We start from the raw sequence: 15842 nt of genomic DNA on the forward strand, positions 1-15842 counted from the left end.
CCTTCGAGAGAGAGTCGGTAGAGGAAGGCTCTGTGCTGTCAACGGTGTATGGGCAGCTCAGACTCTAAAACTACAATGACGCAAGGAAGCAGACACATGAAAACCGGCAGGGAACCCTGAAGAAGGGTTTTATCAGTACAGTGACAGCTGCTAGTCCTAACGATGGCTACCAACAGAAATAGATAAAAATAAATAAAACATGACAAAAGAAAGAAAGACTGTATAAGGAAAGAAACATAAAAAAAGTGTGTAAAATATGTTTTAGGATTTGTCACCAGACAGAGTGAACGGACCGCATATTGTCTTTCTATTACAGTTTAAACGACAAAATGATTAAACTTGACGATAAATAACTAAACAAGTGTGTTATTAAACTGATGTGTTTGTGTACGGTGCAATGTTCAAAGTGGCTTTGCATTTGGGGCTACTCAGATTTTTTGATTACCGGAGAGATACTTAAAAAATAAATGACGTCAGAGCGAAATAGAACTTTTCGGCCAGTAACGAAGATTTCTGCCACAAAATAGCTGGATAAAAAGAGTCTTAAACTTGTACGCGCATTTCAGTAAAACTAAGGCTAATTAATGTAAGTTTGATGCTATTTAAGGGGTGGGAATGAGACTGTGAGTCCAGCTTTAGAGCTGATTCCACAGTGACCAAAAGCTACAGTTGTTTCTTTCAGTCTGTGACAGCAGCTGCCGGCTCTCCAAATGTGCCACCCCGAATTCCAGATTGCAGGCGCCTGCACCTATATTTAGCTGGCAGGATTATATTGCAGGGTCTTCTCGCTCGGCAGAGCAGGAGGCTCTTCCTTTTTGCAGCCAGACCTGTGAGCTGAGAGCACCCCGGGCATTCTCCTTCCCACAGTCGCCTGCTTACAAAATGGATCCCCGCAAGGACCTCTCGGAAGAACTGCGGCTCTACCAGTCGACGCTCCTTCAAGATGGCCTCAAGGAACTCCTAGAGGAGGCCAAGTTCGTTGACTGCCATTTAAAAGCCGGAAGCAAAAGCCTCCCTTGCCACAGGCTCATCCTGGCAGCTTGCAGCCCATACTTCCGGGAGTACTTTTTATCTGAGGAAAATGAGGAAAAGAAGAAGGAGGTGGTGTTAGAGAACGTTGATCCTGTGGTCATGGAGGTGATCCTCCGATACCTGTACTCCGCTGACATTGAGCTTGACGATTCCAATGTGCAGGATATTTTTGCACTGGCTAGCCGCTTTCAAATCCCCTCTGTCTTTACGGTATGTGTCTCCTACCTTCAGAAAAGACTTGCGCCCAATAACTGCCTGGCTATCTTTAGGCTGGGCCTTCTTCTCGATTGCCCAAGACTAGCAGTAGCCGCCAGAGATTACGTGTCTGACCGCTTCGAGCAAATCTGCAAAGAGGACGACTTCATGCAACTAGCCCCCCATGAGCTCATCTCGGTGATATCAAGTGATTCCCTAAATGTGGAGAAGGAGGAAGTGGTCTTCGAAGCGGTCATGAAGTGGGCGCGAACTGACAAAGAGAGCAAGACGAAGAGCCTAGAAGAGGTCTTTGACTGCATACGCTTCCGCCTGATGCCAGAAAAATACTTCAAGGAGTACGTGGAAAAGGATGACATACTCAAGAGCAACCCAGAGATTGTCAAGAAAATGAAGGTGATCAAGGACGCTTTTGCTGGGAAAATGCCTGAACCTACTAAAAGCAAGGACAAGTCAGGGGAGGCCGAAGTCAACGGGGACGTGGGCGATGAGGATCTACTCCCTGGGTACCTGAATGACATTCCGAGGCATGGCATGTTTGTCAAGGACCTTGTCCTCCTGATCAATGACACAGCTGCCGTGGCTTATGATCCCCTAGAAAATGAGTGTTTCTTGGTTGCTCTGGCTGAGCAGATCCCCAGAAATCATTCCAGCATTGTCACCAAGTCGAACCAGGTCTACGTGATAGGAGGCTTGTACGTGGATGAGGAAAACAAAGAGCAGCCCTTACACTCGTACTTCTTCCAGGTATGGGATTGTTCATATAACTAACCACAGGGACGCATTCATATGCATGCACTACTGAGGGCAAGGTACAGGCCTTTACAGTATGTCCAGTTGTGAGGAGTAAGCTTGATGAACAGACGCGTTCTCCTATAATACAACAATACAGGTTCTTTACATTGAAAGTAAGATATTTTATAGTCCAAACACTGCCATATTAACTGCAGATGAGTTCTGTTCGCTCTGCCTTTCCAGAGCATGGAGTGAACGAATCAGATATTGTTAAAGTTGATTTTCCACTGGGAAAGGCCCACAATGTGGTAACCACGCAGTGGGGGATTTTGCGTCACCGTCACATGCATGTGTGTGAGGACCATGATAGTACATAAAGCATCATAATCTGTAATTATAAAAGTACATAGGCGTCATAGTGATTAAATTTGCAATTTACAAGGCCAGGCTTTGAGATAAAGCTTCCATTCTGGGCCCACTTTATTGATGTGAACATACCGTGCTTATCTTCCTGCAGTTGTTATCTCTTGACTATAAGATGAGTGTAAACCTTCACAGGGTAAACGTGGCAATGTATTATGCTAATGAAATATGGGACGAGTTCCAACCAGATAAATGGAACATTAACTGACTCTCTTCTCTGTCATCGGTCTCTTTTTCACATCTCAGTAAATGCTGCAGTAGCCGATTATGCCAACAGTTTGTCTCTTGGGGTTCTGTCCTTTATGTTGTAATTTTTAATACTTGTAAAAAGATATGTGAACCTCAATTGATCTGCGGGTCCACTGGAATAATGAAAATTCTGCAGCTCTGGCGTTTTCACATAATTATAGATTTTCCACATAATTCATCCTCGGCTACACAATTTTCAGACTTTAACAAAAATGTTTTGCTTCTAGTTCAAACGGATTAAAAGATACTAAAAAAAGCAGCGACATATGCACTGTGGATGGTCTTTTGCAAAGGTTGACTTGTCACCTTTCAGTAGCTAAATGCTGCATTTGGGTATTAAACTGGCCCTAATGAGGTGAAAACCTTACTAAGGCAGTGTTACCGTGAGTAAAAACAATCGAATGCTATCACAAATTGTGCCCTATTACGTCGCATAGTTTGCCTTTCCTTACCACGTAATTAAGTCAGTCCTGTCACATAATTTGGTCGTCATTTCGTCCCGACAAAGTACCTGTTTACGAGATAGTTACAGAACGTGAAATCATGTATGTTATAGAAGGGTTCCCCACACTCAATGCACCATGCATATACTGCTGGGCATGTGTGAGTGAGCTCCCCACCACTGTATACCCTCTGACTCCCCATGGCACGACTCTTCCTCCCTCCAAAGCTACTCCTCCCTCTCTGAGCTGGCCTCATACCGTCTGTCGCCACTATTAGCAAATATCGCGATGCTAGAAGCCAGCATGTTTTTAAGTCACATTTTTTGCACTTCGCATTTGATTTCTGGAATTTATACACTGTCATCCGCACAACCAGCAGACCTCTAGTATTCTACAAGTGGTAGTAAATGCTGGCTACTTCATAAACAAACCATTTAGACCAGTGCTTGAAATGAAAAAATTAAAGTGCAGGTACTCTGTTCCAGCGTACCTGCTTGTTTCCGAGAAGTGCCGGTACTCTCCAATTAAAAGTATTACGTTTTTCTTGAGATGTGCCGGTACTCTCCCTCTCAAAATAAAAAAGTGGCGGTACTCAGTACCGGACAGTACCGGCCCATTTAAAGCACTGATTTAGACGGCAGGTGGGGGGGAGGGGGGAGGGGGAAGGAGCGTTGCTAGCTTCTGCCATTCCAGAGGTCGCGCCTCCTCCTATACTGCACCTGTGACATATGGTGAGGCCGCAAAGCAGTGACATATGTCTGCGCAGCGTATAGAAGAAAGCTGCTGTCAGCAGGGGCTGTGTATGTGCATCTGAACATTTCCTCCAGGCCATTATTCACTGACACATTTCACACTGTTCCTTGGCATACGACAAGAAAACCATTATGGCCTCGCAAAAGCCACGTTGCAATGTCAAAATTAGTTTGACGTTGTCTGAACACCTCACTTTCTCCTAGAACCAATGGTTCTACATTAATAACTAGAATATCCCGTGCCAACTGTTAAATTTTGTTTGAATATTCCTTTTTGGAAGATTTTTTTAAATGCTGCTTGTGATGTCAAGAAATATTAGCATTTTCTGTCAAAGTAGAGGTGTGCATAAGCAAGAGCTATTTTATTTAGAGATATTTGTAAGGGCACTAGACTCAGCTGAAAAGTAAAAGCACTTCAGCATTAATTTACGATAGATTGTTTATATTTGCTAGAAACAAGATATTCCTTCACCACTTGTTGAAATTAAGACATAAAATCGACTCTTCGAAAATTGCATTTTTAATTTCTTTGGGCAATTTTCTGGACGTTGCATGCTGCACAGAGGCCATGTGGTATATTGTAATGGTGCCATTTCCATTGGTTTATCTTTCAATTTACCTTATTGATCGGTGAAAACACTATGGGGCATATTTATGAATCCTCTAGTGCCACCTTGCGCCACTTTTGTGTCATTTTTTTAATGCAAATGTGGCATTAAGGTGGATTTCCCACGTGCCATATTTACAAAGTGGCACAATGCAAGCATTGCGCCACTTTGTAAACCCTTGTGCCACATTATACCAGGCATAATGTATGCAAGGGGGCATTCCCACCTAGGTAGGCCCAGAAAAATGTTGCAGTGACATTTACTAGATCTCACGGTGCCATTTTTAGCACCAATATTAAGATGGCACTCCCATTAAAAACAATGGTCTTTGCTGCATTAGCGCAATAATTTATGGTGCTAATCCAGCAAAGCACCATATTAGCACCATAAATTATGATGCTAATGTGGACACGACTGCCATGGTGCGCCGTATTGTGAATACGGTGCACACATGGTGTCATTAGGGGGACACAATGGGGTCCTAGAAATGGGGTCCTAGAAAAGTGGTGCATCATAAATAATGCGCCACTTTTCCATAAATATTCCCCAATATTTTCAAATATGGACACGGTTAAAAGCATACCTGTGATCGGAGTGGGTACTTCATATTGATTTTAAGTTCATACTCTAGAAGCCCTTGTATTTAGCAGTAGTGGTAGTGCTGTTGTGTGAATCAGGGTCAGTAGTTTCAATAAATTACTAGATTTACTTTCTCTCTGAAGGTTTGTAGTGTCAACTGGTTTGATTGCATTGCTTTTCTTGTGGTAGAGTACTGTGCCCTTTAAACTTATTCAGCAATCTAGCTCCTATCTGAATGTCTCTGCAGTAGTTCATTTTCTCTCTTGCAATGGCATAGACTATTAAAGCGAAATGTTCTTAGGGATTAAATGATTGAATTCTTTTGTACTGACTCAATTTGAATACTCCAGTTTCTGAGCCTGCAGCCCGTTTGCATCCTCTGAAACTACAGATTTTTATTTGGCTTTTGATGGTGCCATCAAATCATGAATTCTACTTCCGAGGGTCTGACCTAATCTAGGTTAAATTGCTCCAAACATACAGTTTAATTGTGTTGCAGAAGAGGTGTGGTAGAGTAAATTTAAGCTAATTGGTCTGGCTCAGTTATGAAAAGTAGGGCCTTTTAGGCAGATGGTGGCTATCCCAGCTAGGACTAAGAGGCTAGTTTTAATATGTGATACTTGTTGTTAATGATATGTATATAAGGTGAAGAGTATATTTACCCAATGGGTATTTAGGAGCTTTATTAAACATTTGGTTTACATCAACTTTCTGTCAACGAGCACAAGGCCCTATGTGCACGAATCACACACGCTGAATTAGACATGGTAGTATCTTCATTAAAAACCGAGAAGGCTGCCAGTCCAAATGCTATGCCTTCCTATAGCTATAAGATTTTTTATGGTTCAATAAGCACTTATTTCTATTTATTTATTTTACAAATGTTCAACTTTGGAAGGGATTCAGGGGATTGTCCTACCTATTGGCAAAATGTATTAATTAGCATTTTACCTAAAAGAGCCTACACATATGGGTCCCATCTACCAAAATCCCAGCTGAGTTCTGATGCCAAGATCTTTGTCAAAATCTCGGCGTGGAGACTAGATGTTGGTTTCTGTTATCGATCCAGATCAGAAAGGGATTAGCTGAGGGTGGAAGACGGCGAAAAACATTTCTGAGTACCTTGCATGTGTGGTTCTCGGTCAGGCATATAAATTCCTTTGATGGTGGCCCTGGTTGACCTTCAATCCGTACTTATGGGCTTTTCTGCAAACATTTGTTTTCAATGCAAACCTTGTTACATTCAAAATCTCCATGTATCCGAGTCCAACAACTCGTCATAGTATGAATGCAAGGTTATCCTCTCCATTTAGGGCTGGTAGTGGCATTCACAGGGGTGTCCTCTGCCACCCCTGCTCTTTGTCCTGTATTTAGAAACACCAGCACAGAGGCTGAGGGGCATCACCTGCATCCCACCCTTTGATCAATAAGAAACGAAAACATAAGGAAAAAGCTTTATACCACCGAAGTTTAATTCTTAACATTCAAATCTGAACTACATCCTATTCTTATAAAGGAGCTGGAAAGATATTGCACAGTCTCCAGCTACAAAGTTAACTCCAGGAAGGAGCATGGTATGGATGCTGTACTGATCACTGTAGCATAAAGTACACTTAATAGGGTGGGGGGATAATAAAACAGCAGAATTGAAGGACTGGTGTAGGTTTAACTTCTGGACCAGAATAAAGGTAGTCAGATAACTACATTTAAACTATACTAAAATATCTATGTCCCCACTCCTGTTGCCTTTGTTTCCGCATCTGCCCATGCCCATTCAAACACTGCCATGTTTCTTGCAAAAATAAATATAGAGGAGCCAGACTGATAGTTTTATTTAGGAAAATCCTCACATTTGTGTCTCTTAGAAGAGTTATGTCGCCCGTTTTCCTGGAGTCCACTGTCATGATCTGATTGCAGGAGACACTTTTAGCCTCCTGCTTGTTGGTAATTCAGAACTTGCTGACCTGCACAGATGCTTCCATGAGTTGACCTAACTCATCAATATTCATGAGGTAGGTCGCAATTTGCAATCCTATTGGGAATGGCCGCACTCACAGGGCTCGTACCCTGCTGGGGACAGCAGACCACCATGTCTGTGACTGCTTTTTAAATAAAGCAGCTTTTTTTTCTGATGCAGCCCGTTTTCCTCAAAGGAAAACGGGATGCATTACAAAAAAAAAATGAAAAGTTTTCTTTTTGTTTCTTAAGAGTAGGCAATGGTCCATGGAACCACTGCCTGCTCTGAAAAACGTTTTGCGCCCCCATTCACAAAGGCCAAGGGACCCCTTCCCGTTTCGAAAGGTTACCACCAACTTGAAGTTGGTGGCAACTGCAAATGTTTTGCGACCGCATTCACGGTTGCAAAACATTCATACATGCCAGTGCTATTTGGTTTTAGGAAGGGATGCCCTTATACATGCCCTTTCCTAATACTGAATCGCAAAAGCAAAATGCATTTTACCGGTCGCAAACGGCCGACCAGTAAAATGGTTCATACATCTGGCCCTTGGGCTTCCTCGCTTCCCTAAACATTCTCTGTGGGTCGTGAATTATGAATTTCCTTACATGCAGGTTGAATGCTTTATTTTTAAGTAGGTATATGGGTGAGCTCTGTAAACTGGATATGGAAATGGTTTTGTATTGAATTACAAGCGATCAGAAATGATTTAATATCATGTATGCACAATTTCAATTTTTCCAAAAACAGTAGCTATCAAAAAGTTGGTGGAGGAACCAAACCATCCTACCGAAAACAAAATATCTTGTACAGAATTCACTAGACATCATGTATCTGAGTTATTTGAGGTGCTAACAAAGTTGGACAAGGGATTGGCCAACCCTACTATTTTCTAATGGGCTTCTGAAAGAATATGCCTAGGTGAAGACATTCACATTAGATCTTTTTGGGATGGCTTATCAAGGGTTTTAATGTGCTAAATTTAAAATGCTGCACCGAGCGCCTCCGTCTATCTATGATACTGTATACTGCAAAAGATGAATACGTTTCATCAGATTGGGATCCTCGTTGCTATAATTCAAGCTGCGATTTTAGTGAGACGGATCATTCTTACATGTGCTGGCTTTTCCACAGAGGGCAACGTTCTGGGGTAAAGTTAATTCTTTAAATTCATGACACTACCTAACAAAGTTCTGCAGAGTGGTTAGCTGGTGTTGTTGCAGTTTATTTACATCAATCAGAGGCGTAGTGAACGCCCCGCTGGCATCTACAGCAGGGGCGTTATGGGCCTCTTATCTGAAACTTGGCAGATAAGAGATCATAATTAACTAAACTGAGGAAAAAGGTTCGTTGCTAGAAAAGGGAGAGAGGATACATGGGAGGGCAAAATGATGGATGGATGAGGGGGTGAAAATATGGGTGGATGAAAGGATAGATGGATGAATGGGTAAAAGGATGGACACGTGCGTAAAAGATGGGTGGGTGAATGGATGGATGGATGAGTGGATGACAGGATGGATGGATGTTTGAAAGGATAGATGTGTGAAAGAATGGATGGGTGATTTCTGAAAGGATGGGTGGGTGAAAAGATGAGTGGATGAGTGGGTTAGAGTATAGGTGGCTGGTTGGGTAAAATAATGTGTAGATGGAAGGATGACAAAGTAATGGAAATATAAGAGAATGGATGGATGGGTGGATAGATGGTAACTAGAATTCTGAGAGGATGTATGTGTGAGTGGAATGATGGCAGAGTAAATGGAAATCTGAGAGGATAGATGGATGATGAATGGATGAATGAATGGACAAAATATGGATGGATGAATGGTAAAAGGAACAATTGATGGCTGAAAGGCTTTATTGGTGGATAGGTAAGTCAAATGATGGATGTATGGGTGGATGGATGTACAGATGGATGCATGCATAGATGATGAATGTGTGAACAGATGAGGAGATGGATGGAATAGCCAATGGATGAATGCAATTGGGAAAGAAAGAAGGATGAAGGGATGAATTGATGAAATAATGTAAAGGAGAAAAGGTGGGTATCAGCAGGTAGATAAAGGGTAAAACGATGGATAAATGTTTGGATGGAAGTGACAAGGGACCTTTACTAGGGAGGGTCGGGCTCACTTGTATTGTACCCTTGGTGCTGTCAGAGCTTTAGATCAAAGTGAGGGGTATTTTTAATTTTCTGGCCATTCCCTTGACATAGATTATTGTTTTTTAAAAGTGGGGCTAGGGCTGGATGGCACCCAAGATAACTGCTCTTTAGGACGCTCCTATCCAATGTCCCCTTTTCTGCCTGGGTTGTGACCCTCATGTGCTGGTATGCTCCAAGAGACAGTGCTGAGGGAGAAGTGTTTCTACTTTAGGGACCAGAGTTGAGGTCCAACAAGGGAGAGCTGCCGTCACAAGCAACACTCTTCCACTTTATTTGTGTAATTGTTTTGTGATTTCTGGTGGTGGCAGTCTTGTCTGCTCTGGAGAACTCAGTGGGGACGGCAAAGAGTCCCCGCAGGCATATGAATCCGAGTTTGGCAGAGTAACCAGGGCTTTCGTTGCCATTCATGGGTCTTGTGGCCCACTCATATGCCAAATTAAGAGATGGGTACAATAAGAAAAAAGCAAATTATATAAATGAGGTGGCTCTACATTGTTGTTATTGGTTGACAAACCAACACAGTCTTCAATCGTAGCGCCACAGACTGATTTAAATTAAACATGAACCATGATTATTATTGTGAAACACAAGTCATCATTGTGTCAGTGGAGGTAAGGGCTTCCTCTGAAATGCCCGCTTCCTGAGCTTGAAAATCGCCAGTACTCTCTGGTACTGAGGGCAGAGCTCTGCATTTCCTCTACTTGAGCACTGGAACTTCTCTGAGGCCAAGGAAAGGACCAGTACTTGTAGTGCAGGAGGGAGGCTCAAAGGTGTTCACAGATACAGAATTGGTGCCACTGACCACGAGGCTGCCAGGGTGAATGCCAGCTGACATGTGAGGGCCAGTGCAGTGCTACACTGAGCTGCTGTTGAATTCTTCAGGAGCTGCTCATTTGCAATATCTCAGGCCTACCACGGGGGGTGTGGTCCTGCATGACAATGTGATTGATATCACAGGAGTAATCCAAGCTCTGTACAGTTAACCTATAAGTATGGTTTAGCGACTGCCTCCTGCCATGTCTCACCACATGCGGAATATCCAAATTAATGTGATGCCAGCCCAATCTTGTCTGGTTAGGCCAAGTCAGGAGGCAACTAGAACCGGAGTCAAGCTAGAGCGGATATCGGTGGAACCCCAGTGGCGGTGCAAGATCTTGAATGCTTTGAGTGCTTGTGAGTGAGTGAGTGACAGAGAGAGAGAGAGAGAGAAATAGAGAGAGAGAGAGAGAGAGAGAGTGTGTGTGTGTGTGTGTGTGTGTGTGTGTGTGTTTGAGTCTTGTCCCCATTGCCCAACCCTGATGAAATACTGTACACCCACAAGCTCAGTCCACCGACCCCTACACCGTGCATCAGAACACAGATTTGAACATGTTACTGAAGGTACACTCATCGGTGTATCCTGATAACACAGGGCTTTAGTCAACAAGCTCTCGTCAGTCATAGCCAAGTACATCAAAGGGGGGAACACAGGCATGAGGTGCTGGACCCTGTCACATTGATGAGGAGTAGAATGCAGGGAGATTCATGAGGGAGAAGAAGATCAGTCAGCCCTGGGGCTGTGCTTAATCCCCAAGCAGTGTAAAAGTTGTAATTAGACCCTTGGGACCATCAGCCAAGGTCACTGGCGACACTTGACACAGCAACAGCCATTGTTGCACATACCACACACGGGGCAGCGAGCCAGCCAGTCTGTGTCTAAGGCCCAACTCAAACAATGACTCAGTTAAGCCTTACAAGAACCCACTCAGCACGCACTGTGGGCCTAACTGAGCCACCAACTCACCCATACCTTATTTGCAACTTCTGACTCAGCCATTGACTAACTGTGTGACCTACGAAGAGTCAACTCGCCGCTCTCTGTGTCCATCTCCTGAATCTGGCACTGACTCTCAGTGTGCCCTTCAGAGAGACCTCTCTCCACTTTGCGTGTCATATTCATGAGTCTGCCTCTGGCTCAAGTGTGACCTGCAGAACGCCCATTCCTCATTGTGTACTCAGCCTAGCCAATGCCTCCCTTTGTGACTTGAAGACAGCCGACTCATCGCCCTGTGCCTCCAACTTCTGGCTCAGCCAATAGCTCACCTTGTCAACCATGAAAAGCCCATTCACAAACATGTTTCAACTCTCAACTTTGCTTTTGACTCCAGCTCATGTGTATGTGCACTCATGTCCATATATGGTGTTGTACCCTGTGGTGTTTATTATATTTAGCATACATTTACCACACAACCTGCCAGTGGTTATTCCAGGCACAGTGTGGGCAAGATGCCCAGCCCAGTAAAATGCTAGCACAGTGATGGTAATTCTTGCCACATGGTTGCATCCACAGCATGGTGGTTACGAATCCTGGTATAGTGAATGTCCTGTCATACTAGATATCATTGCATAGTGAGGCCCACCATTGGTATAATGCAGGCCCTGGAATATTGGTGGTTTTTCCTTTCAAATTGTGGGCGTCAGTGAAATGTTTTCCTTTAACTCTAATATGATGCTGGTTCCAGGATAATACTTTCAATTACTGGTATCTTGTGGGCATCTCTCACATGACTGCAACAACCTATGGTAACATACTGGTAGTACTAGTAGTTCCCAGCATATTATGACAGCTGTGGTTGGACAAGGGAGGGCATCCATTATATGAGAAAGTGATAGATGGGCCCACAAGATGGACTTTGTCCATGTGTGGGAGAAGTACATGTAAGTCTTGATGAAAATGGCAAATTGATAATTAGGAATCAAAAACTGAGGTACCAAAGATGAAAAGCTGGTATTTCAGGACAAAAATTGTTTTTTTAATAATAATAATATTTTGTTGTGGGGAATTTACTCAATGAAAAGCTTGCATTTGATAGCGGACTGTGTGTTTTTTTCGCAAATTGGCAAGTTAGTGTTTGAGAACAAAATGCTTGCACTGCCAAATACCTAAATATGAAGTTGATATTTTAGCTATAATCTTCCTGGTCTTTGTAACCTGAACCTGTGCTGAATCTTGTTTGAAATTGTAAAATGTGTGTAATGTAATATTATTATTATACTCTGAACCCTCCCGAGAGATTCTCAGTAATAACATATGATTGAGACTCTACGTGGAAGGGCAGGGTAGAAAAATGAAAGGAAATGAAATTAGGAAATGTAGATGGATGCTATGACAAATCATAGGCATGTAAAACAGCATTTCCTAAATGCCTGCACCACCTACAGTTTTATAGACATTAATTAAGAAAACTGTGCTAAACAATGCGCCATTGTGTCACTATTTTCTTGGCCCACCATAAAAGTACTGGAATGTTTCATAAGTGGTAGTTCAAACTGTATGCCTTTTTTGCAAATGTATGAAAACAATGTGCAGTAAAATACATAATTTAGCTCAAGGATCACCAGTTGCTGATGCACACCAAGACTGTCTCCATCTCATTCAATGGCAATCTTGTAGCCACGTCTTAGGCTCTCCACCTACTTGCATCTCTGGCCCCACTGTCCTCAATTTGATTAGTATTTGCACTTTTCTTTCTCCATTTAACTGATTGCATTCTTCCTTGCCTCTGGAGGATTCCACTTCAGGGTCGGACTGAGTCTAAAACTAGGCCTGAGTACCAAAATAAAAGTCCCCCCCATTAGTGAATCAAACAACAACAAAAAATAGTCCACATTTGCAGATCGGAGCAGTTTGTACAGCCGTGCTGTATAGCTGTGTCAAAAGGTATAGGGGACTGGGTGTACAGTATTTGTGCTTTCTTCAGTCCGTGATTGTGGTAATACAAGTGAAATCAACAGTATAAAGATGCACACCAGACCATAAACAGGTCCACAAACAGACAAACCCTAAATGGTAGGAGCACTTATGATTCAGTTTCAAAAACCCTACTCACCTTTCTAAGTCTACAGGGGGAGAATTTTGCAGTCAAGTGTAAAACAGGCTAGACTGCTAATCAGTCTAATAGCAGATTGCGCTTATGCATGGAATCTAATAGAGGTGTTCTCTCATATCCAACATGGCTGAGGCAGAATACCAATTGCGAACCACTGTTGCGAGAAGGACATTCAAGAAAGCCTCGAAACTGAGAAACAGATGAAGTTTTCAGAAAGTTTGGCCGAAAGGGCGGCTTTGAGTATTCACTAGAGGGTAAGTAGAGGTCAAATGATGGCTAAATTAGAATCATTGTATTGTACCCTTTTCTTGGAATATAATGAACCTAAACATATTTGAATGATCTATTCACTAAGTTAGTTTTTAATTAATCTAGTAAATGGAAACATCCTTTAATGACCTGCGGAAACTAGTATCAAACAAGCAAACGGTGTCACTCATATTGGTATTATACTGTAGTTTGTGTTGATTTTGAAAGAAATGTAAACGTGGTACCTTTGTTGAAAAAGCAGTCTGTGGATATCGCACGTTATTTGTGTTCACTATTCCACTCCTGTGTCTCAGTACAGATGCCAATTTAACAGTAGAAACGTTGATAAAATAAAAATAGGCAAAAATGTGCAGCCTGTAGAAAGATTGCATGTGATGTACCTGTGGTGGGAACTCTTAATTGTCTGATGATCCTTCCTGAGGAGTTAGGGCCAGATGTAGCAAACCATTTGCGACTCGCAAACGGCGAAAATCGCCGTTTGCGAGTCGCAAACGTGGGTTTGCTATGCAGAAATGCATATTGCGAGTCGTTACCGACTCGCAATATGCATTTCCGACTCGCAAATAGGAAGGGGTGTTCCCTTCCTATTTGCGAGTCGCAGTGGGATGCAATACCATTTGCGACCGCGTACGCGGTCGCAAATGGCATCGCAGTTACCATCCACTTCAAGTGGATGGTAACCCACTCGCAAATTGGAAGGGGTCCCCATAGGACCCCTTCCAGTTTGTGACTGGACCCAAAAATATTTTTTCAGGGCAGGGAGTGGTCCAAGGGACCACTCCCTGCCCTGAAAAAATACCGAAACTAAAGGTTTCGGTTTTTTTTTTAAGTGCAGCTCGTTTTCCTGTAAGGAAAACGGGCTACACTTAAAAAAAAAAACTGCTTTATTTAAAAGCAGGTCACGAACATGGAGGTCTGCTGACGTCAGCAGGCCTCCATGTTAGCGAGTGCCTATACTCGCTATGGGGCCGCAATTTGCGACCCACCTCATGAATATTCATGAGGTGGGTCATTGCGACCCCATAGCGAGTTGCAGTCGGTGTCTGAGACACCGTACTGCATACGAATTTGCGAGTTGCAAATTGCGAGTCGCATGGACTCGCACTTTGCAACTCGCAAATTCGTCAGTTGCTACATCTGGCCCTTAGTCCTTAAGGAGGGAATTGTTCTCTAGAAAGTTTTCTTTGCTTCAATAATGACATTTCCATGTGCTTTATGAAAATTAAGTTGCATGGTCTTAACAGTCAGATTTCTCTTAACTAGTTATTAATTTACCCATAACAAATGTAAGCTGTCTGAAGACGGGATTGTGCCATTCCGGCTTTTAGTAGTGGCTTCTTTTAGTTTCGGTTTGAGATGCAACGTGGTGTCTGTTCAGATGATCAGACAAGAGCTGTGTATTGCAATATCTTCGGGTCTGTTGTTAGATGTACAACCCTCCACTTGTTTTCTAGGAAGGGAGGCATAAATGTGAAGAACGTATTTCCTTTCACATCTTATTCACTGAAAGAGTTGGTTGGGTGGTTTGTTGTCTTTCATATAGTATTCTTGTTCATGGCAACACCTGGCACCCCACTAACCAGGTGTGCATGTAAAATGCGCCCGTTGTTCATTTGGATTGAAAAGGTCATAAAAATTCAAATTCATTTCAGACCCACAACACCTCACGCCCCATTCACGGAGTGCAATCCTGCACTGATGCAGGGGCAGAACCACCCAGAAATTATCTCCGTTCATTCAGCCAAAGAAAATTACCTAGATTCCAAGTTTAGATTTACTTGGCTTCAGCAATCCAATTTAATAATAAAAAATTGCATAAAAAGCATACCTCGTTTGTGGTAAACGTTGCATGTTCGTGACTCTAATCAAGTAATTAATTAACTAAGCAATAATAAAAAATAAAAAAATCTATTTCAAGTTTCAATTTCTTGTTCTGAAAGCATTTTGGGACTCTACTGTCCATTCATTAATAGAAAAGCAAATAAAATCGTGAATGTACAAGAACATGTCAATCGGGAGGCCACTGGGTTGTATCCCACCCCTTCCTCGGTCTGCAAAACACCAGAAATGGAGTCAAATTCAGAAGTAAATGCGTTTTGAGTCCGTTCACTTTCAAATAACCGTGCCCCATATTTTAAATCAGTCCACAGAGTGTGGGTCACCAAGCAGAGACAGCCAAGTCTGGTGTTGGTGTAAACCTGTGAGCGCTCACAACCAGACACACTTAAGGATACATTTATCATTTCCTCCACTGTAAAGGACCGTGCGATGCATGTCTCTGCACTCTTGTACACAACACAGCGTCAAACATCAGTCTTCTAACACTACCATGCCTATCAGAGCCAACAGAACATTTCGGTCAAACTACACTACATCCGATGACCATAGCATGCTACCAAAGCCACGAAGTTGGCCATGTGTTGAAGTACCAACATTGGGTTCCACTCTTCTCACAGCCAGACTTCACTCAAACATCAGAACTGGTTAAGACTTGCCAAACCCAGGCCTACAATACACAACTCTAAAACTAAAGAATTGAAACCACCTAATC

The 15842-nt window shown here is 42.8% G+C and overlaps 1 protein-coding gene across 1 annotated transcript in view; it reads left to right on the forward strand.

The window, feature by feature from the left end:
* The first annotated feature begins 792 nt into the window (after positions 1–792).
* Positions 793–15842, forward strand: part of KLHL41 (kelch like family member 41) — a 47793-nt gene continuing 32743 nt past the window's right edge. Inside the window, exon 1 of the mRNA XM_069225289.1 lies at positions 793–1992. Within this exon, the coding sequence (XP_069081390.1) occupies positions 883–1992 (1110 nt within the window). The 5' untranslated portion in view covers positions 793–882. The remainder of the gene's footprint in view (positions 1993–15842) is intronic.

Source organism: Pleurodeles waltl, chromosome 3_1 (assembly GCF_031143425.1).
Source record: "Pleurodeles waltl isolate 20211129_DDA chromosome 3_1, aPleWal1.hap1.20221129, whole genome shotgun sequence".
NCBI classification, from domain to species: Eukaryota; Metazoa; Chordata; class Amphibia; order Caudata; family Salamandridae; genus Pleurodeles; species Pleurodeles waltl.